The sequence below is a fragment of the Apis florea genome, unplaced genomic scaffold (assembly GCF_048593485.1).
Source record: "Apis florea isolate Af1SG1 unplaced genomic scaffold, ASM4859348v1 contig_2897_pilon, whole genome shotgun sequence".
NCBI lineage: Eukaryota > Metazoa > Arthropoda > Insecta > Hymenoptera > Apidae > Apis > Apis florea.
In genome coordinates this window covers 999,436-1,022,500 of record NW_028256665.1, presented here as the reverse complement: position 1 = coordinate 1,022,500, position 23,065 = coordinate 999,436, and the positions used below count along the sequence as shown (strand labels likewise).

General features: G+C 40.1%; 2 protein-coding genes across 3 annotated transcripts in view; both read right to left on the bottom strand.

Moving 5' to 3' along the window:
• The window catches only part of LOC100870080 (alkaline phosphatase), a 186,861-nt gene that overhangs the window by 257 nt on the left and 163,539 nt on the right, over nucleotides 1-23,065 (bottom strand). Inside the window, exons 8-10 of one of the 2 annotated variants that reach the window (XM_086907472.1) lie at nucleotides 2,903-3,010; nucleotides 2,548-2,723; nucleotides 1-1,331 (exon numbers count right to left, since the gene is read on the bottom strand). The exon at nucleotides 1-1,331 is cut by the window's left edge and continues 257 nt beyond it. In XM_086907472.1, the coding sequence (XP_086763598.1) occupies nucleotides 1,050-1,331; nucleotides 2,548-2,723; nucleotides 2,903-3,010 (566 nt within the window). In that variant the 3' untranslated portion in view covers nucleotides 1-1,049. Of the gene's footprint in view, nucleotides 1,332-2,547; nucleotides 2,724-2,902; nucleotides 3,011-11,148; nucleotides 19,330-23,065 lie in introns of those variants that run through there. The other variant, XM_031918988.2, reaches the window with a different exon arrangement.
• Nucleotides 3,005-6,834, bottom strand: LOC147657705 (uncharacterized). Its single transcript, XM_086907477.1, has 3 exons — nucleotides 6,121-6,834; nucleotides 5,361-5,541; nucleotides 3,005-3,604 (listed from the first exon to the last, which is right to left on the bottom strand). The coding sequence occupies exons 1-3, from the start codon at nucleotides 6,342-6,344 to the stop codon at nucleotides 3,386-3,388; spliced, it is 624 nt and encodes a 207-aa protein (XP_086763603.1). The 5' UTR covers nucleotides 6,345-6,834; the 3' UTR covers nucleotides 3,005-3,385.

Below are 23,065 nucleotides of genomic sequence, written 5' to 3'. Positions count from 1 at the left end.
AATTACACGTTAAATCATCACAATCCATTCAATTTGTACACGCTCATATTCATAGTCGAATTATTGCAATATTCGAAAAAGTTATAAAAGCTGACCAAGTTTCTCATATTGTACCTCATATCGTGCATTTGCGATAACGTAATCGATGTTGCCTGCAGTTCAACGAAATCGTTTTTATTTCCTCCTATACTGCCCGATCTTACATTCTTGTATTTTCTCGCGGTGATCTTTAAACAAGGATCGGATCGACAAACTTTCAACCAATGGTGCGACACCTGTGCAGCACGTAGAAGCGATTCAGGGTCGAGTTTTCGCAATATTAACTGCGATATCTCCAATGGAAGTTCGGAAATAAAGTCAATTTTTAACGTGTTAGAACGGTTGGAAGGCCGAATCGTTCGTAGAAACGATCTGAAGAGCTTCATGTTCGTAAGCTCGACGAATAAAAACTGCGATACGTGCACTACTTCAGCCCGAATGTATGCCGCCTACCATTGATATTATTCTAACTGGTTTCGTTGTAATTTAATGTAAATGTATTCGTGTTAAAGATAAATATTATCGTATATTTCCAATTATGTGTGCAAAAATAACGCATCTATGAATTACAATATATACTAGAGTTTAGTTTTAGAATATTACGTTGCCTCTTGAATATTAAATTACAGTATATATTTCAAACGTTCGTTACACAACTGAATTATACACTTCCTCCCGCGTTTATATTATCGACAATATATATATATATATAAATAAATATTACATACAAATATGACGACGCGTTATTAATTTTAATGAAAACGATAGCGACGTTATTATTATAAAATGAGAACTGTTTTCAACAAGTTCGATCTCCCTCTAAATCTTACGACGATTTCGACACAATAAATAAACTCTATCGAAAGAGAGTTGAGGCGTAGATAGCGCGGTGCGCGTATACATGGGAAGAAATATTGGAAGAATCGACGAGTTGGTTTAAAAAGTCGAGAATAAAAGAGAAAAGAAGAACTGAAACGCAAAAAGTCACGCATCGTTTGTTGGAATTCGCGTTATGATTGACTGGTTAACCGATATTTCCTCAATCGAGAGAGGGTTTTCGTCAATCGTTCGTTCTGCCGCGACAACATCTCGATCTTCTCGCGATTCGAGATCAATTGCTGCGTCATATCCGCAACAGGATCATCCTCCGGTTTTAAAACGGTCCCATCCTCGATCGTTCCAACCATCGAATCCTCGTTCGTGTCCTGGATCCTCTCCTCCCGTTTCTTCCCCGACAAAAGTGCCACCTCTTGCCGAAGTTTCTCCACTTTTCCCTCGTACTCTTCCTTCAACTGAAAAGAAAAAAAAAAAAAGGGAGAGAAGAAATATTTAACGAGTAAAAGTTGGTATATTTTATAATATAGATTTATGACTTTAGTTTATCGCTTTATTTATAAAATTCGCTAATTTAACGAAGTAATTTATAGTAATAAGTAGTCACAAGTAAGCAAGGGAATTCTTCTAAGATTTTAAACTTCACTTTTTTTTTTTTTTTTTCAAAGTTTCAAAGTTTCACGCTTTAAGAATCAGATGGGAGGATAAATTACATTATCCTCGTGCGAGTATTCATATATATATATATAGTTTTTAACGAAATCATTAGGAAATTATTTGAAAGATATATATTTTGAATGAGACGTGATAGGACGAAATTGGCAATTAACCGAGGTCGTAAATTCTACTATACCAACTAGTATAAGTTGATTTAAGCGAGCAGCAAATTAATTCACGGGAGTTTGGTCGTCTATGTAGACTATGCACGGCGTATAGCGAGCTGACAGCGGCTTAAACAGCGAGCAATTTCTATCGTCTGCCGTATCATTAACGCATCGTGCATAGCGAGCTAGATAACACTGTTAATTAATAATCAAGCAGCTGAGTAGCAAATAGCCGAAACGGATCAATCTTGGACTATATTAAATAAAAAGAATCTATATCAAATTTTCCTCTTTTTCCATTCCGTTTACGCACAATTTTTATAATCATATCGAATAGCAGCAGCAGAGTTGCTAATTAAAAACTTCGATCAAAGTTACCTCGAGTAATTCACTTCACTATTAAAATGCTCGAATTTAAACGTTTATATTCGCCTAACAACCTCGATCGTGCAATTATTATTCGCTATTATTATCATTATTATTGCGTTTTGAACGATAAATTATTGAAGTAACTCGAGCCATTAAATTTTACCCGTCAAAGTTTACCTCTCTATATGTATATATCCACCTGCTTTCATTAAAATATATGAATTTTTCACGTATGCAAAATCCTAATCCGGCTTTGAGAATTTTACCCGAAAATGAAAAGGAATTTTATATCGCACCCGATGAAATCAATAATTTCGCACGACGAGAAGACAAAGAAGCCATCTCCACAGCCACGATATCTCGAATTTTCCTTTCCTTTCACAACACTTTCGTATCTTATTATCGCCCCACTTTTTCGATTCGCGCTCACAGAATTGGGAACAGAATTGGAAAATCGTAATCGAAACGTAATCGCACTTACACAATCCTTCTCCTTTCTCGACTCGTGGAGAAGAGTTCGCGAGTTTCGCTCGCTCTCGAGACACGCGTCACGGATGTCGTCCATTTCCTTTCGAAGTCCGATCACGGTCCTCTCCAACTCGAATTTGCTCTCGGCCAGCGTAACCGCCTGACTTTGCAAAATCTTATTTTCGCCAGCTGCAATGAAACGTTGCTCGAAAATAAGACTATACACACCTCGCTTCCTTCCTTCCTTCCCAGCCGTGCCCGCTTGTCAAATTTCGTTGGAAAATCCCACGAAGGAAACGAACGTCTCCCTCTCTGTCTAGGCACACACTTTCTCTCTTTTCTTTTCTTTTTTATATATATACACTTACCGAGCATCGACATCTGTCTACGAATATCTGCTAGGGTTTCTTTCAACGTCTCGTTTTGTCGCTTCAACACGTCGTTCCCTCGTCTTTCCTCTTCCACCTCTTCTCGAGCTGTGAAAATCAACGCGGTAAAAAGGACGCCCTCCCCTCTTCTCAGATCTTGTTATTATTTTAATTGGATGCAGTCGAAATTTATGCGTTTGTTACATTCCCTCGAGACTACTGACAAATTCCATCGGATCGACAAATTCGAAACTGATCGAAGAGCGAGAAGCCACGAGAAAAAGAAGAAGATAAGAAATGGAGGAAGAACGGAGAAATTTCTGCTCGTAAAACTAGGTTAATTAGCGTAAGCATCGATGTATAAGAAGCAGAAGTCTCGTTCGATGTCCACTACTAATTTCATCAAACGCTGAAAAAATCGTTAGTCGATCTAAATCTGCAACGAGAAACCTGCCATTTTCCAACAGATCTCTCAGCCCCGAGTTATCCGCCTGCAACTCTTCCATTCGTTTTTCTCGCATGGTCAAACTGGCTCGCAGATCTCGAATCTTGTGCTCGTGATCTTGCCTGGCCGCCTGCGTTCTCGAATTGCTCTCCCTCGCAATGCTGAGCGCCGTTTCCACGTCTCTCCCTATTCCCTTCGTCAGCCTGCTCATCACGGCCCATTGAGTCTTCTCGTAAATGTCGTTCCTGCATTCGTCCCTGGAACAATCGAGACCCCCCTCTATCCGAGTCTTTGTTTTATTATAGTTTAGAACGCTTGTCCTCTTCCTTCGAGGCCAAGTTTAACACCGTTCTCAGGGAGACGTTCTCAGGAATAACCAGATTATTCATCAGACGAGAAATTTCTCGATGTTCTTTGCGTTTTACGACTCGAACACTTTGTCTTCTTCCTCTTTTTTTTTTTGTAAATCTTTCTTCGAGTAAATACGAAAAAAGATGCTATTAACTGGAAAAGTTAGCTCTTGCAAAGTGACGGTTTTAAATTTTTCTTAGTCAAGAGCACGGTAATATGAAACACGCGTGGGTTTTTGTTAAAATTACATATATTTTAATTGCAAACGGGGCGAACGCGTTTTGTTCTTCTTGGACAAAGATTTTACTCAACTCGAAAAGAACGGAGGAGAGATAGAATATAAAATGGTGGAGAAGGTTGTTTTACGATAAAATTTTCAAGAATTTGTTACGTACACGCGTGCGTAAATTACACTCACCTTTCGGTCGTGGAGACGGAAATTAATTTATTCTCGACGAAGACTTGTTCGATCGAATTTATCGCGTGAAGTATAGCTTCCCCTGCCAGCGTGCAACTCTCGCAATAATCTATGCAGCTGCCCGCCTGACAGCTCTGCGATACTTTGCTGCCTCTCGAGGAGTCGCGATCCTCGCCCTCCTTCCTATTCTTCACCTGTTGATGTGCTTCTATTTTTCGGAGGGAACTTCCTCCGATCGAGTAAGTAAGATGGGAAAGTGAGGGGAAAAAAGTAAGGGATAATGAGAACAGCTTAACGATCCCTCTTCTAGGTACGCAAAAAAAAATTGCAAAAATTCATTATTTTTTTTTTCTTCTCTTTTCACCTCGTTATTCTCTCTCCTTTCTTTCCGCTTCCTTGCGTTCATCGCGAAGCAATATTATTCGAGAAATAAGCGCATCTATCGCTATCGCAGTTTACCTTAAAATTCGATCCAATCCCGAATTAAAATTAGGAAAACTTTGAACCGCTGTAACTCGGAGAATAATAACTTTGGGACGACGAGTAAGGGATCGTTGGAAGCGGCGGACCTTACCCTTCGAAACGCATTTTGATTTATCCCGACACGACTTCCGGTTCCCGAGATATCGTCGTGCAAAGAGAATGGTAATTTTTTTGATCGTTTATTATTTCCCTCCTCGTCCCTTAATCGGACCTCTCGCTCGCGCCTCGACTCGCCGCCGACCTATCTCAAATTCCAGACAAGTGGCAGACGCGATTCTTGGAAACGGTACGCGCTTCCAAGAAAAAAATGTAGGCCAACGGGGATCCATTCATAACTGGTGCCCTAACGGTTTGAGAGCTGTGCAAACTTTCGGTCTTTATATCTTGGCGATCGATCGAGATATCGGGATAAATCAAAAAGAGATTTCGATGGCACGGTTTTCTCTTTCTTTTCGAGTAAATGATTTTCCCTTCTTTTTTCAGTTTTGATAAAAATACTTGTAGTTTTTTTTTCACGTTTTTTTTTTTTTTATACGGAAAGCAATATTCATTATGCATTTGCATTTAAAACTTAGTATTTAAAAATATTTTTTTTTTTTTTTTTTTTTTTTTTTTTACGTTTCGGATAGAATAGGATTTATCGATCGAGCGAAATGTTTGGTTCGTATCACGAGCAAAGAGTTAAAAATAGGACTTTTTATTTGCTCGATCGAATTTCCCCCTGTTTTCTACGAAGAATCAACTTTATTTATTTGACTAACCGTATGACGTGATATCGAATCAGGCATTGTTTTCATCCGATCCCAAACAAGTCGCAATAAGCTGGCTAACGAAATTTGTTTCGATCGACTGACGCAGCTCATCACTTTTTCTTTGAAAAACTCATCCGCCAAGTGGAACTTGTCCATGAATTCCACGATCAACCGTAGAACGAAATGGATTCTGTGAACCAATAAGAAAAAATCTTTCTCTCGAGATTAAGATGATTCAATAATAGATCGAGGTAAATCGCGATTCAACCGATATCGGTCGAGAATCGATTCATTAGCTATCCTTTAATCTCCCACAACTGGCAACAATTATCCAATGAGACGTACAAATTGAATGATATAACCGAACGATTTTCCCCTCCCCACAAAAGAATACGTGAATCATCTTTGCCCTCGGTCCATTCCCCCCGCCGATAAAACGCGAGCAATGGATCGTTCAACCGGAAATATTGTAGCGAAGCGACCAAGCGCATCGACGAGCCAACCTTCGCGTTTCGTCCCCGAAAAGTATTTCCTTCCCTTTGACGATGCAACGGTCACGAAACATTTGCATGCCTAATTGAGTCGCGTGAACCCCCGTCGACGAGAATTCTCTTCCGCCAAACAAACGGATATTTTCCATTCCTTCCCCCGTGTACTTTCGTTTCGTTCCAATATCGCGGACGAATTTTATGCAGATGCGAAACGATACGCGACCGAACGAAAAGAGAATATAAAACGAAAGGGAAGGGGAAAAAACGTGTTAAACAACCTGTCATAAGCCAACTCCAGAAGAAGAATATAGAATTCCCCCGCGGTTCCCTCGTGCTCCTTCACAATTTCCATAGCATTTATGTCCTTCGCGGTTTTCGTCGGGAATTTCCATGACAGATGTTCGATATCGCCGAGCCAGGAATATATCTCGTTCGAGACATGTACACACTCCCTGATATCCGCGATGATTGACGTAACCAGAAGCTTGTTCAGTTTCGGCATGATCCGAAAACGGTTGCGAGACAATGCTTGCGCAAAGGTTAAGATCGTGGATTGGACTGTGAATATTGTTCAGAGTCCATCTCGGTTATCGATCGTCGATATCGTCTCGTTCAGGGATCGATCGATCGTTTAATTCGTTCAACTCGTTATTGTTCTCGCAATTGAGAACAATGTTCAAGTCGCTTTCGCGAAAATCGTTTCTTATCCATCAGAAGATAAGATTAATTCGAAATATCGTAAAAATTGAACTTTTCTTCGAGTCCAGACGATCGAAATCCAGACCCAAAAGATAAATCCCATAAAATCTCGTGGCTGGTGTCGATAAAGTGGTATCTTGCACTCCGTTCTAGACGAGAAAAGTATAGATGTAGAAAATCGTGCACTGCGAGTGTATCGCGTAGTTCTTAGCTTGGTATCGATTTTTAAAAATTAATCTTCAAAGATAATATTTCGTCGAGAAAATATTCTATGAAAATCGATACCAATTACCAGGTCTCACCACGAGGAGGTGACTACGCGTCGAGACCCGCATAATATAAGAAATATAATAGAAATAATTTATTGAATGAATGAATAAATGAAGCGTTGAATAAATAATAGCAAGTAAAAAGTAAAACGAATAAAAAATATATTAACGACATTAAACATCAATACAGAATAAATTTTATAAGAGTAGATAATTGGAAATTGTTTACCGATCTATGTATCGATAGAGTGTTCGAGAATTTAATAATTTTTAAATTTTTATCGTTTATTTTTGCACCTAATAATTCATTACAGTGTGAAACGTAATAATTAACATATAATTTTAAGTATTAAAACTTATTAATTTTCTACGAAGTATCATTTAGTTGGATCTATTACTTTTTTATGATATTAATTTTCGATACATGTTCGTTTTTTATTATCGTTCATTTGCGTTCAAGTGCGATTTAATGATAATTTCTTGTATCGAAAAACCAATAGTCGTGAAATACATAGGACATGCAAGAAGTTGGATAATTCCGTGAAAACATTCGCTATTCGGATTGTCTTTACTCCGCGCGTTCGTTCCATGCTTCGAACGTGAAACTTTCAAAATTGTCTTCGTTATTACGATTTCTGTTCCCATATTATTCTTATTATTATGCGCATAAAATTTCGACACGTACACTCCGTAAAAATTTATTCCCTGAAAGGAAACGCGATATCGTTTTCAAATTTTATTACAACTCTGGTAACTAGTCAGATTTATTGTTTTTATACGTTCCATTGTTACCCCTAAACTCGCGAGATACAGCAGTAATGAAAAATATTCTCTTCCCTTAAATTGAAGAGATGAAAATACGCATTATTCCATTTTTTCCATCTCTCGAATCTTAAGGAATTCTTAATTGGCCGGTTTTTTAAATAACTCCTTCCTTCGCCTCTCATCAAGTAGATACTTATCTCGAGCAAATCCTCGACCACTAGGTAAAACACTCTTAAACGCTTGCACACCTTCTACGAGGAATTAGCCTCTCTACTTACCGCGATCGTGACGTGTCCAATTTCTTTTTTCACGTATTTATCGCAACGATTAGCGTACCCCGTTCGTACCAGTCGAACAGAAATCCACCCAATCTTGCTCGAGGCAATTTATTCGTCGAAAGGAAGCCGGAATTCAATACGTTCCTTCCTTTACCTTCCTTATCGAAATTGTAAATCAACCGACGTTTGTGAAAACGTGTAAGTATAATTGTTCCGCCATTGGGGCGCCAAGTTAACGGCTCGATCGTTTAAATCGAAAAGGGGAAAGTTTCCAGGTGGATAATCCAGGGTGGTGTTCTTAAATCCTTAAACGTTTCCACCGTTCTTTCGAAGGGAATCGCCATCACGATTTTATCCAAGATATAATCTTTCCCAACCATCGCAGAGATGTCTAGCCTGCCTTACCTCGCGTCGCATCAGATTGCAAACTGACGAGGCCGTCGAACGAATTAGGACTATTTCGAAACTTTGATTGAGTTCCCGCAACTTTCAATAACAAACGATTCGCGAGAACGCGATTTCATTCGCGGAGAAGGTGTATCGGTATAAGGAATATTAATAAATAAATACGGTTTAATGTTGATCGTTCATTTTTCACGTAAACTTTTAACTTTTAAGTAAAATGAAAGAGAGACAAACGTTTCGAAAATTATTAAATGGAGCATTATTTCGAATTTTTCTCGTTCAACAGGTTACTTCGTTAATTCCAATATTATTATCTGCATTTATGCTCGTTTACTTCGCTCGATCGCGTTATAAAGCTTTATATAATACTCGATGTACCTGATATAATACCGTTTAATAAATTCGTCGACAAGCGGAGGAAAGAATCTTTCTTCGCCGGGGCGGGGAATAATTTAACATCCGTTTCAACGTTCGATATCGATATCGACGCAATTTTCAAACGCGCGTACTTTCCAGGGAAATCGGTCAACCCGACGCCACGAGGACCACCCAATCCCTCGTTGGGTAACAAATGCTAAAATCACCACGCGCCACGTCATCCTGCGCTCACCAGCGATCCGTCATTTCACGGTTTTCTGGCCACGGCTGTCGCGAATTTATCATCGGCAGCCACGCGGGGGGAAACTTCGAAACGAGCAGTTCACGAGAAAGTTTACGAAACCCTTCGTGTCGCGCCGAGTATAGAACGAAGCAACGCCCACCCTTCTACAATTTCCTAATCTATGGTGAATTTAGCCCAGGTATTATCGCTACTATCGGTATTATTATTCGAGAGGGGTTGCACACGGACTTAATTAGGATAGGCGCTTTCCGCCGAACGTCGTGTTCGAATGGAACAGGCCGTCCTCGTTGTCTTTCTTGGTGTTTCGCTAATTAACAAATTGACAAAGCGTATAGCTGCTCGATTCGCGGCGAAGGAGTTGGATGGCGAGTTTGTCGAGCCTCCATAAGCGGGTGGATGAAGGAAATGGGGGCACGAATAGGCTCCAACCGGTGGAAATTTGGTTGAAAGGGAATAATGCAGTTGGTGGTCGAGAATAAGGATGAGTAAATTCGCAATTGGCTACTTAGCGCGAAGATAAATTGCGCGAGGGAGGATAATTTAGAAGTTGAGTTTATATAAGTTGGTAAAATTTATGGTATGAGCGAGAAACATTTGCTATTTTTTCTTTTTTTCTATTTTTTTTTTTTTTTTCAGGGAGTTGTACCTTTTTATTGCCAGGGGAACTGTTACGAAGCGATATAGCCTCGTTGCTATTCTCCTCGCTTCTTTCCCCCTCGCTTTCGTATTTTTTTCAATCTTATTTCTTCGAGGATCGCATTAAAGGGTCATGAATATTTAATAACCGATGGAAAAGTTGACGCACAAAAATTATCCGATCCGAATCTAAATTTTTAATCTTTCTCTCTTTCTAAAATTCAAATTAGCTGCACAGATTTAATTTACAATTTTCCTTAGGATCATTGGATTCCGGGACAATCCGAACCTCCTCCGCCAAACTCGTAGGAAGGCGGAGAAGCTTAATTAGAACACGACGTCAGTTGGTACGAATGCTTATGTACCCATGCATGAAGACGTTGGGTCCTAGTCGTGTTCCTTACTCGCTTCATTTCGCCAATTTAAAACGAACTCATTGCGATTATTTCCAAACTGTGCGAAGAACACGGCCGAGAACAGAGTAATTAAGAATACGATTCTATCTCTGACCGATAGCTTTCGATATCGATACAAAATATTTTATTATTTTAATTCTCCGATTACAGAACAACTCTCAAATTATAGATCACAATACGATCACGTCACAATCGTACATCCCTTCGAACTAAACATCCCAAGTTATCTCGTGGAAAATTGTCCCCTTGACACGCATTAGATCCAGTGTGGACAGTCTCAGGGATGATCCCGAGATCCAGGGTCTTTAGTCTACCTTCGGCCACGTCATATCCATCGATCCCCCATAATCCCCCTCACGATCGAAATAAATAGCTCGACGCTTGAAATTTGAACGAAACGATCCTCTCCAGGTTAAAACGAAAAGCGAATTCATTAAACATTTTCCTCGAGAATGGCGCCGTATATGTAAACTCGTTCCACGATTTCCCTTAAATTATTCAATTAATTTGGTCGAAGGAGGGAGAGGGACGATTCGCACTGGATGAAATCCGTGGGCGCAAAGCCACCACCGCACTTTGGCGGTGCGGGTTGAGTAGTCCACACGTGGAAACTTGAGAGATCGGTATCTACGTGCGCTGCCTAAAGTACATTAGTGGAAAACCACGGGAGATGTACGACGAGTGCGCGCCGGAATATCGTGGGTCGGGTGAATTATGCACCCGTTTTGGAAACGGGCGGTGCGAGTAACGCCGGTTCATAATGGGGCCGCGCCCGATATAATTTACTGGTATTTAGCTTCTCCTATAATACGTTTGCTCGTTAAGTTAATCACGCTCTTCCCTGTTGCACTTCATTACACAAGACCCCCCCCCCGATGAGGAGGAGGGCCGGTGGCGAAAGCTCGGATGATGGATCCCCTTACCTAATGGCTAACGTTTCCCACCATCCGGCAAATACTGGGAAATTGGGAATTGTACCTCGTCCTCCATATCCACCTATCGATAATATCGCGTTATTAAAAATCCGTATGCCGATTTTACCGCGCAGTATTTCCTCGCCTCCTAGTTTCCTGGATGTTTTTTTTTTATCGAACTTTTCATTCCATCGATACGTACCTTTTTAAGAACTTGATCCAGAAAACGATTGTGATCGATTTCTTCTCCGAGATTAGGGATGAGAATTTCAGGGGGGAAATAAATGAAACGTGTGCGCACATTTCTGTAATCTCTTTTTTATGAAACAATAATATACAGATATCTATAGTAAATCCCATTTGTAATAATTCGTGTCCACATTATTTACAGAAATATATTTATATTTATATTTATATATATTTACTTCCTTATATGTATATACGTATCGGTGAGCTCGTTTCCCTATGCTGCATTTTTGGTCTCACGAAATATCGTGCTTTCACAATCGCGACGATTAAAACTCGTCGATTCGAGTTTCGCCGAGAAACGTTAAGCTAGGCTTGCACGATGACGACGACGACGACGACGACAATCATTGTACATCTCATACTTTACACGCACGTATACAACACGCACACAACACACTCGCACGCACGCATCGGATAAACGTGACGTATAACAGACAATTTCAATGAAACGTGATCAACATTTAAAGCCTGCTCTATCCGTTTCCTCTCTTCCTTTTATTTATGAACATCACGTATGAACGAACGTCATCCCCTCCCCTTCTTCGTCGAGAAAACCAATCGAGATTTCTTTTTTCGTCACTCACTTCACACTCCTCGCTGCGTTACTTTTCGATCTACGATGGATGGGCGTCTTTAATATGCTCGATAAAGCGCTACGTGTAAAGTACGGATTCGTTGAAAGTACGGTTCGTTTCGACAGCCCAGAACAATCGTATTGTCGGGGAAGCGAGGCAGAATCGAGGACACCATTCCTCCTCCTCCGGTCTCTGATCGGGGTCCACACTCACGCGAAACGACATTTTCCTGTTTCAAAGCTCGTTCGTGCCATCTTAATTGATAAAGTTGCTTTTCTAATCGCGTGGAATCTTGGATTGAACTTTAGATTCCACCTTCTCGTGCGTTCACCCTTCTAATCTGTTCCGCGCTTCTAATCGTTCCACTTATCACTGTCTTCCTCTATTTTATCTATCTCGGTTTCCAACATTATTGTCGCCTGCGATTGACGCTCTCGCTTCGATCGATCGCGTGACATTAATAATCGATTCGACGATCGAGGTTTCGTTCGAATCGCGTGGAACTAAATTGATGCAAAGAATTGAGTATCGATCGTATAAAATACGCGTACAATTATTGACTTGTTGCTTCGTTTTCCCCTTTCCGAACAATTTTCGCAAAAGACCCTGTATCAATTGATATTTTCAAAATACGCTTAAACACCATAATGAGCACACGTCGGATTCGTACGCTTCGTGACTTCGTTGTACAGTGAGCAAATCGAAAATAACGTGTAAATATCTAAATATATATATATATATATATCGCCAAATCAGGCATCAAAAAATCAAGCCACGCCGCTCTCGTTATATCGATAATCGCATATGCATCGATAATAACGAAATATTGCTGATCGAGAACAATTAATAAATTTACAATTAAAAATGAATTATCCTTCGAGACGTTCTCGCTTCCTTCCGCTCGCAAACCACTCCTCCCTCATTATTAATTCTACCCGTCCCCGACATTATTCTCCAATAATAATTTCGACTCGAATATCGATACCAGGGCGGCTCGATATTTAATTATCGCTAATTACGTTTTCTCACTTCGATTTTAAACGCGAGTAAAAATGAGGAGCTATCAAATAATCAATAATACCATAAAAACCCGTTATCCCGTATTTTCCCCAAACTGGGCCAATCCGAGCTCGAATCGAGGTCGATAATGAAGATCGATACGGCGATAGTCACCCTCCACGAGAAGTTAATTAATCCTCGAACCGTTGCTATGATTTCGATGCATTGATCGATTCCGAAAGAAAGATGATTCCGATCGGAGGAGACGATATTGCACGTCCGTCTTTTTCGAGCTGCTCTTTAATCCCTCCTCCCTCTCTCTTTCTTTCTCTTCCTCTCTCTTTCCCTCGTATCGATATTCTCGACCGCGATTAATTCGTCGCATCGACTCGTCGATTCTCGCGCAATTTGAAATTAATTTTTCCTTCTCGGATTTTTAACCGTGAGGACAAACGCGAGGACGAAGGAAAAGAAGGGAAGGTAGAGAAAGAAGAGGAAGAAGGGGTGGACGAGGATATATCTATCTCGCACGATTCAATCACGAGCGGCTCGATTTCTCGAAATCTACCGTGGAGAGGTACCCGCTCCAGTTTTTCCCTATTCCACCGGATTAATCCTCGAGTCGGCCTGATCTACGCTCGGGCAGACCGATTGCTCGAAAGATCGTTCAGAGCTGGGTGGAATTGTTATCGATATACGATATACGAGGAAAGGGGGTTCAAGGAGGGAAAGACTCGAGCTGGGATTTTAACTTGGGATCGAGGACACCTTCGAGGATGTGAAAAACGTGGGGTTATTTTTGAAAGGATCAGAGGATATTAGGGTTAATCGGAAGATATAAATTTTGTCGAATTAGTCAAAGTTACGAAATAAGTTGGCTCATCAATTTGGACGATGTTGTTTTTCCTCGACGACACGAGCGTTTTACATGGATCGCAAAAATTGTTTACACCGTTATTTACGTCCTCCAACGCGATGAATACGTTTAATCGCGTGATTTTATTGGTCCTCGAAAATCTTTTCTCTATCGGAATGGACGATCAGCTGAAAATATGGGAGCGTAAAACATGGATCGTAACGGAAAGAAGTTGAGATGTATCTGCAACCCGGTATTCTCTTCGCTGGGGAAACGCGATATTTCGTTCGCCTTCCCACAGCGCAGGTTGGTTCATTTTCGTGGTGAAAGATACGCTTTTATCGCGTGTACAAGGGTCGTTCGATAAATTGCGCGGATCCCTATCGTTCTGGCGAATTTTTTGACCATTTTTGAAGATATTGGTTCCGCGTGATTGCTTTTAAAGACAGGAGGCACGTGACACGTTTCCTTTCGATGAAATTTCGAAAAAATTCTTTACCATATCGCTGTTCCGCTACAATTGCTTCCGCAAAATTTTTGTACGGATTTTTCGATGAAATAATATTGAAAATTTAATATTGAATATTATATCTTTGAGTCCCAATTCGAGGGAAGTTAATCTCGACGAACATTCGCTTTTTCACGTTTAATCTTTAATTAACGTGGCTAATAACTTAGAAACCGGCGCGATATTGAATCCTTATCAAAAAAGCCAAAAAGGGAAGAGAAAGAAGCTTATGAAAGAAGACCTGTCTCCAGAATCTGTCCAAGATGTTTATAGAAAAGCTGCTAAACGAACTGTGCAAACCAGACGCGTCAAAAGAAGGAAAAAGAAAAAGGAAAAATCCAAGAGATAAACTATCAAAAAAATTTCTCGGTTTCTAGCGTTCCATTTCAATAACCAAGTATGAAGTATATTCTTTTCTAGCTTTTCTCACGCAAATCGCCTTGGAGATTTTTCTTCCCTCAAATCATTATCTTCACTCTGATGATCTTCGACTCGATAAGGCATTTCCACGACGGAAGCTAGTTGAAAATGCCATCTTACTGTCGAATATCAGTCGAGGGATTCGAGTGCCAGAGAAAGATCTAGGCCGTCTTCGGTTAATTCCCTCTTCGAGCATACTCTGTCGCCAGAATATTCGAAATATTTTTAAAAAATTATTAAAACGATGCTTTTTCGATTCCTGAATTATTTTACACGAACATTCGTGTTCTAGTTGACTCGATTCGTAAAAATAATTTAATGTACATTGTGCCAATTGTTTTCTGATTATTGGCTTTCCTTTGTTGAAATTCGAGTAAATAATTTGCGAACACGATGGAAAATACGTAAATCCATCTCATATTCGAATGGTGAAATGGATTATTGGTAATATTTGGCTTTTTAATTTTATAACGTGAAACCAACGTAATTTTGTCAATAACTGGAAAACTTTTCAACGTTAGAATATTAGATGTACCTCTCATATCTACCATTCAACTTTGACGTTACTTTCATCTTGGTTTTCTCATGATAATACGTGAATATAATAATGAAAATTCTAGAGAAAGGGAAGAAAGCAATCGAGGATTTACAGTTCAAAGCTGAAGCTTACTTCGTCACAGGAAAAATCCTGCATTATCCATTTTACTTTTCCATTTTTGAATTTTAATTTACGTACAAGTATCCGATATTTTTTTTTAGAGACGAAATATAAATTCGTGCACATAATTTATTATGCGATTCGCATTAAAATTCTACAAATGATCAAATAAAAATTCAAATTTAGCGGAAAAGAAAAAATTGAACGCCTTCACGTCTGTTCCTTTAACTTTTATCCGATCGTTAAAGATTTACAAACAGATTGTGAAACTTTTCGATTACCATAAAACTGAAACAACGGTTCGATCGGTTAGAATTATATGTTTATTGTAAACAAGACAAAAAAAAGACGATTAGAAACGTGAAAAGGAACGATTTTTAAAAGAGTATCAAAGGAAACGATGGTTCAAGGAGTTTTCCTCCGTTTAAAGTTCGGTAAAAAGCTGAAACGGTCGTTTTTCAAACTCTATAGTTAACCTCGACCAATCTCTCTTTTCTTTTTTTTTTTTTTTCCCATTTCTCGGTTGTTAACTCGAAGTGAAATCTTTCTTAAAACTTTGCAACTAAAGTTTGTTTTGCCTCGAATGCCCTGTCTATTGTTTGATCATTGCCCTCCCTTACAGCTGCGCATAAATCTTGCCATTTGACGTTTGTGCAAAGTCTGTCGCGCTTTTTTTTTTTCGGACAAATTTAACTCCGCTCGAACTCGGTAACGATCCAAGAAGAAAGAACAATTAACGATAGATTGATGTTTCAATCCTCCCAAACTTTATTCCAAATCTCGTTTTGATATGTCGTTTAAAAGAGAGAAAGAGAGAGAAAAGGAAAGTGTACGAGTAAAAAAAAAAAAAAATTAAATTCGACAACAAGAAATTTCGATCGATCATTTTAACCTCGGGTAACGAGCGATCATAACGATTGCATTGGCAAGAGAGATAATCCACGAGAAAATTGTCCGTTTTCAGATCTTGCTGTGTACCGAAAAACACGTTGTACACAGAGCAACAAGAAATATCGAATCAACTTTTTGCACTCCGATCCCAGTGTTTGCTAATCGAAAATTGATTAGTTCCAATACTCTTCTCGTCGCGATGCTTCTCGTCGTGAAATGTACACAAGCGAAAATAATCTTCCTGCAATTTATAAAGATCCTACTAAAACGGCGTAAAACAATTAAAGTAACAAAAAGTACAAACAATAAATACATATTATATGTATACTTCTTGCGAACTAATCCTTCACAGGCTACCGTTTCACATTTCGTTCATTACCAGATCGATGCGTTTTATATTATATAAACGAGAACTGCGACCAATTTAATTTCTTCGAAAATTAAGTTTCTTCGAATGCGGGAATGGATGAATTGGCTGCTGATATATCCGCAACGTGGCTGAAAGTGGAACGTTCCGATGAGCACGTGCGAAAACGATATCAAATTCCCCGCCTTGCACGCTTTAAAATTTTCAACGGGACGATTCCGTAAGGCAGAAATACGATGATGGTATTTCGAAAAATTTCCCCATTCCATCTACGTACCGATTTTATTTCGAAATAACGCACGTAGTGGATACATTGTGTCCGGGTATAAATTTTCTTCTCACGTATCGTAAATGATTCTCTGTTGAAACGATACAAGCGTAACTAGTAGTTTTTTTTTCTTTTTTTTTTTTTTTTGTAATTTTACAGGTAACGATAGGCTTATTAAACAGGAATAAGCGCGCGTTATCGATAAAGGCAATTTTAAAAGATCTCGAAATGAAGATGCTCCTCGAGGAACGCCTCGAGAATCTCGTTTTCAATGCGGATAGTAATCCAGGATCAAAGTGAATCTGATTTCGTCGCTCGTAAAAAGGTCGTTTGTGTCACCTCTGATCGATCGGGAATCTTTACTCGGACTTTCTTGATCCCCCATTTTTATCGCGATCCTTCTAATCACCGCTTTGATCGACATTCCATCCTTCTAGAGGACAGAAGAAAAAAAATAGGAGGAAATTCAGATGTTTCCTTGAAAATTCTTAAGGGATGAGGGATCGCTATTAAACTCGATATCACAGACCCAATTATCATAAATTTGAATTAAATTCTTCTTAAGAGTCCTGCCCCGATTCTCGCTCGTATTCCAATCTCAAAATTTCCCTTCTAATATTAATGAAAATGGTTATATAAAATACAGTTTTACAGACATTATTTGCATTCTATCCGTTTCCAGCGTAGCTCAACTCGTTAATATAATACGCTATCGCGGTCGAAATTTATTTCCAAAAGTCAAACGAAACCGATTGATTAAGGATGTTGAAACGTTCCTCAAGTTTCACGGTGTACTCATACATGGAATATAGTTTCGATGAAATGGAAACGAACGAACGAACGAACGAACGAACAAACGTACGTCATAATACAAGAATAATTTCGATAGACGATATACTCGATGGAATTATATATCACATCGTTGCCGATCAAATACTTTTATTTCTATCATACAAATTTACAGTCGATTCGTTCTCGAGCAAACGTGCCTCGAAAACGTAAATAGAGATGGATATTCCGTTTCGATGGGACGAATTGAAATTAGAAAACAAAAAAAAAAAAAAAAAAAAAGGAAATAACGAAAAAACAACGGAAGAATTTATTTCCCTATGGAAATATTCGAGTCCATTCCATTCATCTTCATCGTTGTCGAATTATAAAAGATCAGAATTCGATGCTCGAAGGAACGATCGATCGTAATTTCACAATTTTCGAAAAAAAGATTCCTTTCCACGTCTCGAACTTATTACGAGCGACAACAACGAAACGCTCGCCAAATTTCGAAAGAAGAGAAACACGCTTAGACGATTCTTCTTGGATGATTCGCATCGAGACGACACCACTCCTTCTCCTCCCTCCTTAATCGAACCGAGGTCGAGTCTATCGGATAATCGTTGGTGGGTCCCGGATCAAGTATCCTCGTCACGTAGCACTTGTAAACCCCATTTAGATTCTGCGAAAGCTTTGAAAGTCGGTGGAAGTTCACCGAGCCGCCTTGGGATAGTCATTATCGTCGCAAATTGTCCCTCGTGAACCGCTTTCCACCACCCCTCTTGCGCCTAAAATTCTTCGCGAAATTAGGCAAGGACCGTCATTAACTCTCTCTCTCTCTCTCTCTCTCTCGGTCCAACTGGGTGGACTCCATAGATTCCGACAATGAACTTTTTCGGACACGCCTCGCTCCACTACCAAATTACTTCGCTTCGCCTCCTTTTCATCCTCCACCATCCGATACCCATCGCTCTCCAACAATTCTCTCTCTTTCTCTCTCTGTGTATCAATTTCTTCGCCGTTAATAAGAGATCAATCCACGACGCGAGATAAGAGACACCTGCCGTACTTGTCGTACATTAATCGTACATATTTATATATATATATTCCCTGGATTTTACGAACAGGTTCCAGGGGAGAATAGGCAGCGTTGCTCACTGATCGAAGGAGGTTCCGGGTATCGGATGGGCCGATCAATTATTCGCTCGTATCCGCGCGCGTGCGGAAATTCGAATTCGGTGGTGTTGCGTATCCCTCTCCCGCCTTATTCCACACACCCTCCACTTCCGTCGTCTCTCGCCCCGTGCAAGGGAAGCGACGAATTGAACAGACCTTCGGTTTTATTACCATACTCCTCGTCCGGATGATTTCAAACCAAAACTCTTCCCCCTTCTCGCCCTCCTCCTCGGCCCTGTTAATCCCAAAGTCGTTGGATCACCTGTTGTCTCGTCCTCGACTGGATTAGAGAGGAGGAGGAGAGAGAGAGAGTGGGATGTAGGTTGGAACTATTCACCGGAAGAGGGTCTGACGGGCATTAACTCGTCCCCTGGAGGGACGGTATTGGGGCGGGGAGGACAAGGGGCAGGAGGAGGAGAACAGTGGCCGGCGAGGGGAGGAGGGGCGCGGCGGATTTGGTGGGTGGATTTCTGGCCTGGTCGTTCATCACGTCGCTGGATATCGCGGCGCTGTTCGGCTCCGCCGAGGGACAGCTTATCGGGACGCTGATTGTGTCGTTGCTCGATGCCGAGTCCCGGGAGCAGCGGGCCGCGTGGTGGCCCAGGCAGGAGGCGTACGAGATCGCATGAGGTATGTAGCTCTGGTCCACGCTGCCGGAGAACAAGACGTTGGCCAGGGGGCCGATCGCGAACACCGGCACGTCCTCGCCCCCGTGCGTCGCCCAGGCACGGGGAACTCCCGCAGTCTGCAACCCAAAACCAACATTCGTACATACGTGTGGAAAGGTTGTATCGTTGAAAGGACGACGCGAGGCAAATTTCGATCTTTCGTAATTACGATCGACCGAGCTTCTCCAAATGAAGATCATCGCGATGTATTCCACGCTCCACGAAGAGATTCGCCTCCTTTGACTCGTTCCGCCCTGTTTACGACCCCTGTGCAGCGAGGAGAGAGGGAGGAACAAGAGGAAAGGAAGGAAAAGTTGGTCGGCGAGATGGTACTTGGGTCGAAACGGTCGACGAACCCCGCGTCCAACCCCCGCGATCGGGGTGAAAAGGGTGAAGATCCCGGAGCGTGAAGAGGCATGGCTGTTGAAAATCTTCCCGAGCCCCTCGAAACGAAACGAGCAGCCACCACAGCTGGAGCGTTTCTATCGGGCCGCGTTGAAAGTTTCATCGAGCCCGAAGGCGGCCCGTTACGCCTCGTCGAGAATTGAAATCGACACGCGCCAAACTTTTCCAAGAAAACGGGAAAGGAGGGGGAGGGGGAAAGATGCATCCTGTTCCCCGCTTCGATCGCTCGATCTGGATCAGGGAACGCTATTTACGCGTTTCACGAAACTTTCCTCTCCGACGGATGTACACGAGGGAGGGGCAATTTGACCGCGGGGGAACGCGTGGATCGAATTAATGTTCCGTGTTCTTTCTCTCTGTTCTGAGCTTCGAAGAATCGTGGAGAGGGAGACGTGTCGGGCGATCGTAAAGATGATACGATGCTGGACCTTTGTCTTCGGGGATCGAAACGTCGTTGGAACGTTGGTTTATTTTACGCGTTTCTCGAACGATATCCAGGATTTGGAGTGGTCGTGCGTGATATTCGTGCGATACTCGGCATATTTGTACGGTTTTATTGGTGTTACCCTCTGCGTTGCGAGGGATCGCTTGTTAGAAATATGGCGAGACACTGATAGAGCTATTTTAGATTTGACGACATTCTCTCGTTATTCAATAGTAAAAACTTTCCCAAAACGTCTCGTTGGAGAGAGGAATCGAATCTTGAAGGAACTCGAATTCCGACGACCTATTTTCGCCCCCGTAACTCACAGAATTTTCCGTGCAACAGCTTTGCTTTATTATCCGTGTCATTGGCTCGAGTCGCCAACCGATCAGCCAAGAATTGCAAAATAAGAACTGTGAATTTGGCAACGATGAAATACGCAAACTTATGTATTAATATTAAAGTATCGTATAATAGATAGTAGAATATCGTTTATTTTATCGGTTCAATTAAATCCTTTTGGATCGAATTTTCAGATGTGAAATCCTGTTACTCGATTTTAATCCAAAAATAATGAACGATGATAAAAAGTTTCTTTTATTCGCTTTGAAAGTTCGGATCGATTTCGGGATGAATTAGAAATTAGCATTACCTAATTGGTTAGGTTATTTATCGGGGAATCAATTATGTGTAACGAACAACCGTGCAAACAGGTAAATCCAAAGCGTTTAGCGCTTCGTGAACCGAATTTACCAATAAGTACACGCACTAATCAAATACGAGCATTTAATTAAACGTACGCTTCGCTGGGATTATCTACACCTATAAAATATAGAATAAAGTCTTGTGAAAATTTTATGGAATCATTATGATATCGTTATTTACTATTTTTACCAATCGACAAATATTGTATCATCTTACGACATTAAATTTTTCATAATTGTACTCGTTGAAATTTATTATTTCGATCGATTATGAAACATTATCCTTTATTTTGATTTCGAAGATACGAAAAAAATAAAATCCATTTCTCTCATCTATAACTACGCACACATATATATGTTGTAAAAAATTCCATTACTGTGGCTTAGCTGCGTTCATTGGAATCTGTGGCCATTTTATTTTACGGAAAAGCCCAAAAAATTTTTTTGTACTTTTAAAATGGAGTGTCTTTCTTTTTCTTTTTTTTTTTATAATCTAATACGCCACCATGTTCAAATTATTACACACGTATCTCTATTATTGAAAGAAAATGATAAAAATTAAATTAACATTCTTTTCGAAGGTATAAGAGAAAAAAAAGCGTGAATCAAAAAGTAGATGGAAGTACGTTACACGTATGATATTATTAATAAAAGTATCGAAATAGCTTTATCAATTATTTAAGCAAGAAAAATTTTGGCATTCACCTTTCCCCAACGAATGTAATAATTTCGAACACAGGAAGCGAGCATCACGGATCACGCGTTACCACGAATATACTCGACGAATTTCCAACATCGATTTATCTCGAAATAAAGGTGCGCACGAAAAATGTCTCTCTCCATTTTTATGCGGCTTCATCCCATTTCGGCTTATTCCGCCTCCAATTTGAAGGCAACGAATTATTCGTGTAATTAAATGAACGAAATGTAGACACACGCAAAAAAATGTAGTAAAAAAAAAAAAAAAGAAAGAAAGAAAAAAATATCAAATTTCTCACAATTTCTTCTTTCGCGAATCAACAAAATTACTAACAAGTCTAACAAGTCTGTATTAAAAATCATCCCTCGTCGAGAAAACCAACTAAAACTCTTCTTCCAGTAACGGTGAAATGAATAATAAATGAACGCTTCAGTTTCCTAATACGAACTAAGAAAAGAAGAAGAAAAAAGAATTTTTCTTCGATAAATTATACAAACGAGCCAGTTACAAGTGCACAGTGGAAAAGGTTAAAAAGCCGTCGTGGCAATCCCAAGGGGAGAAGTACTTCTCTTACGATCCCTTCCACGATTGTGACCGAAATCTACCCTGTTACGATATCTGCTCGAATTATTATCCACCAGGGAGGGAAGCTTAAATATCGCGGAGCAGTGCAATAGTCATTCATCATCATAGACCCATTCGACTCCAGCCATTCTCGAGGCGACGTGTCCTCGACGATGAACAGGAATCATGTCCAGCGCTGGATAAACAACGCACGATTGAATATAATCTGATGGATCAAACGTTATCATTCAAGACGAGTCAAAGATTTTACTCGAAACGATTCTTTGTTGTGGAGAATTCGAGAGAAATTCGTGTGATTTTTGGTCGAATTCTTTTTTGGACAGATGCGAGGAGAGCGAAAGTACGAGAAATGTGATCACAGAATTAAGAGATACTACATTTATTTTTCTCGAGAATGAAATATAACACGAAAGTAAAGAAAGAAGGGTGATTTGAATAAAAAAATTTGTTTAAAATAGTCATTTGAATAAGTTTACTTTGATAACCATCCCGATTTGCATGAAATAATCGTTGCATCGATAAAATCGTTGTAAAACAAGCGAAATTTAATTCACCACCGAATTGGAACATTGATAAAATATTTTCAAACTTTAAATAAAATGTAGAACGCCGCTCTTGAATTATTAAAAATAATATAATGTAAAGGATATTTTTATTAAATCAAAAAAAAAAAAACTTGTACAAACGTTGTTACGCGTGTTTCAAAGATATCGTGGCAATTGAGGGGGAAAGTTATTCGATCAAACAATTTTCCAACCATTTTATACAATGTACATGCGCATACATAGGAAGTCTCAGAAGAACCAGGACTCGTAAATATCGATTTTCTATCCCGAGGCAAGGGAAGAAAGTTCGTTCTCAAGCACGTGTTACAAATTTCGAAACGTGGTGTCAACGATTATTGCTTATCTCGTTCATTCGCGATCATCTCTCGATCCTCCTGAAAAAAAAAAAAACAAAGCTGCTCTTCCCCCGATGGGGAAAATTTTCGAGGA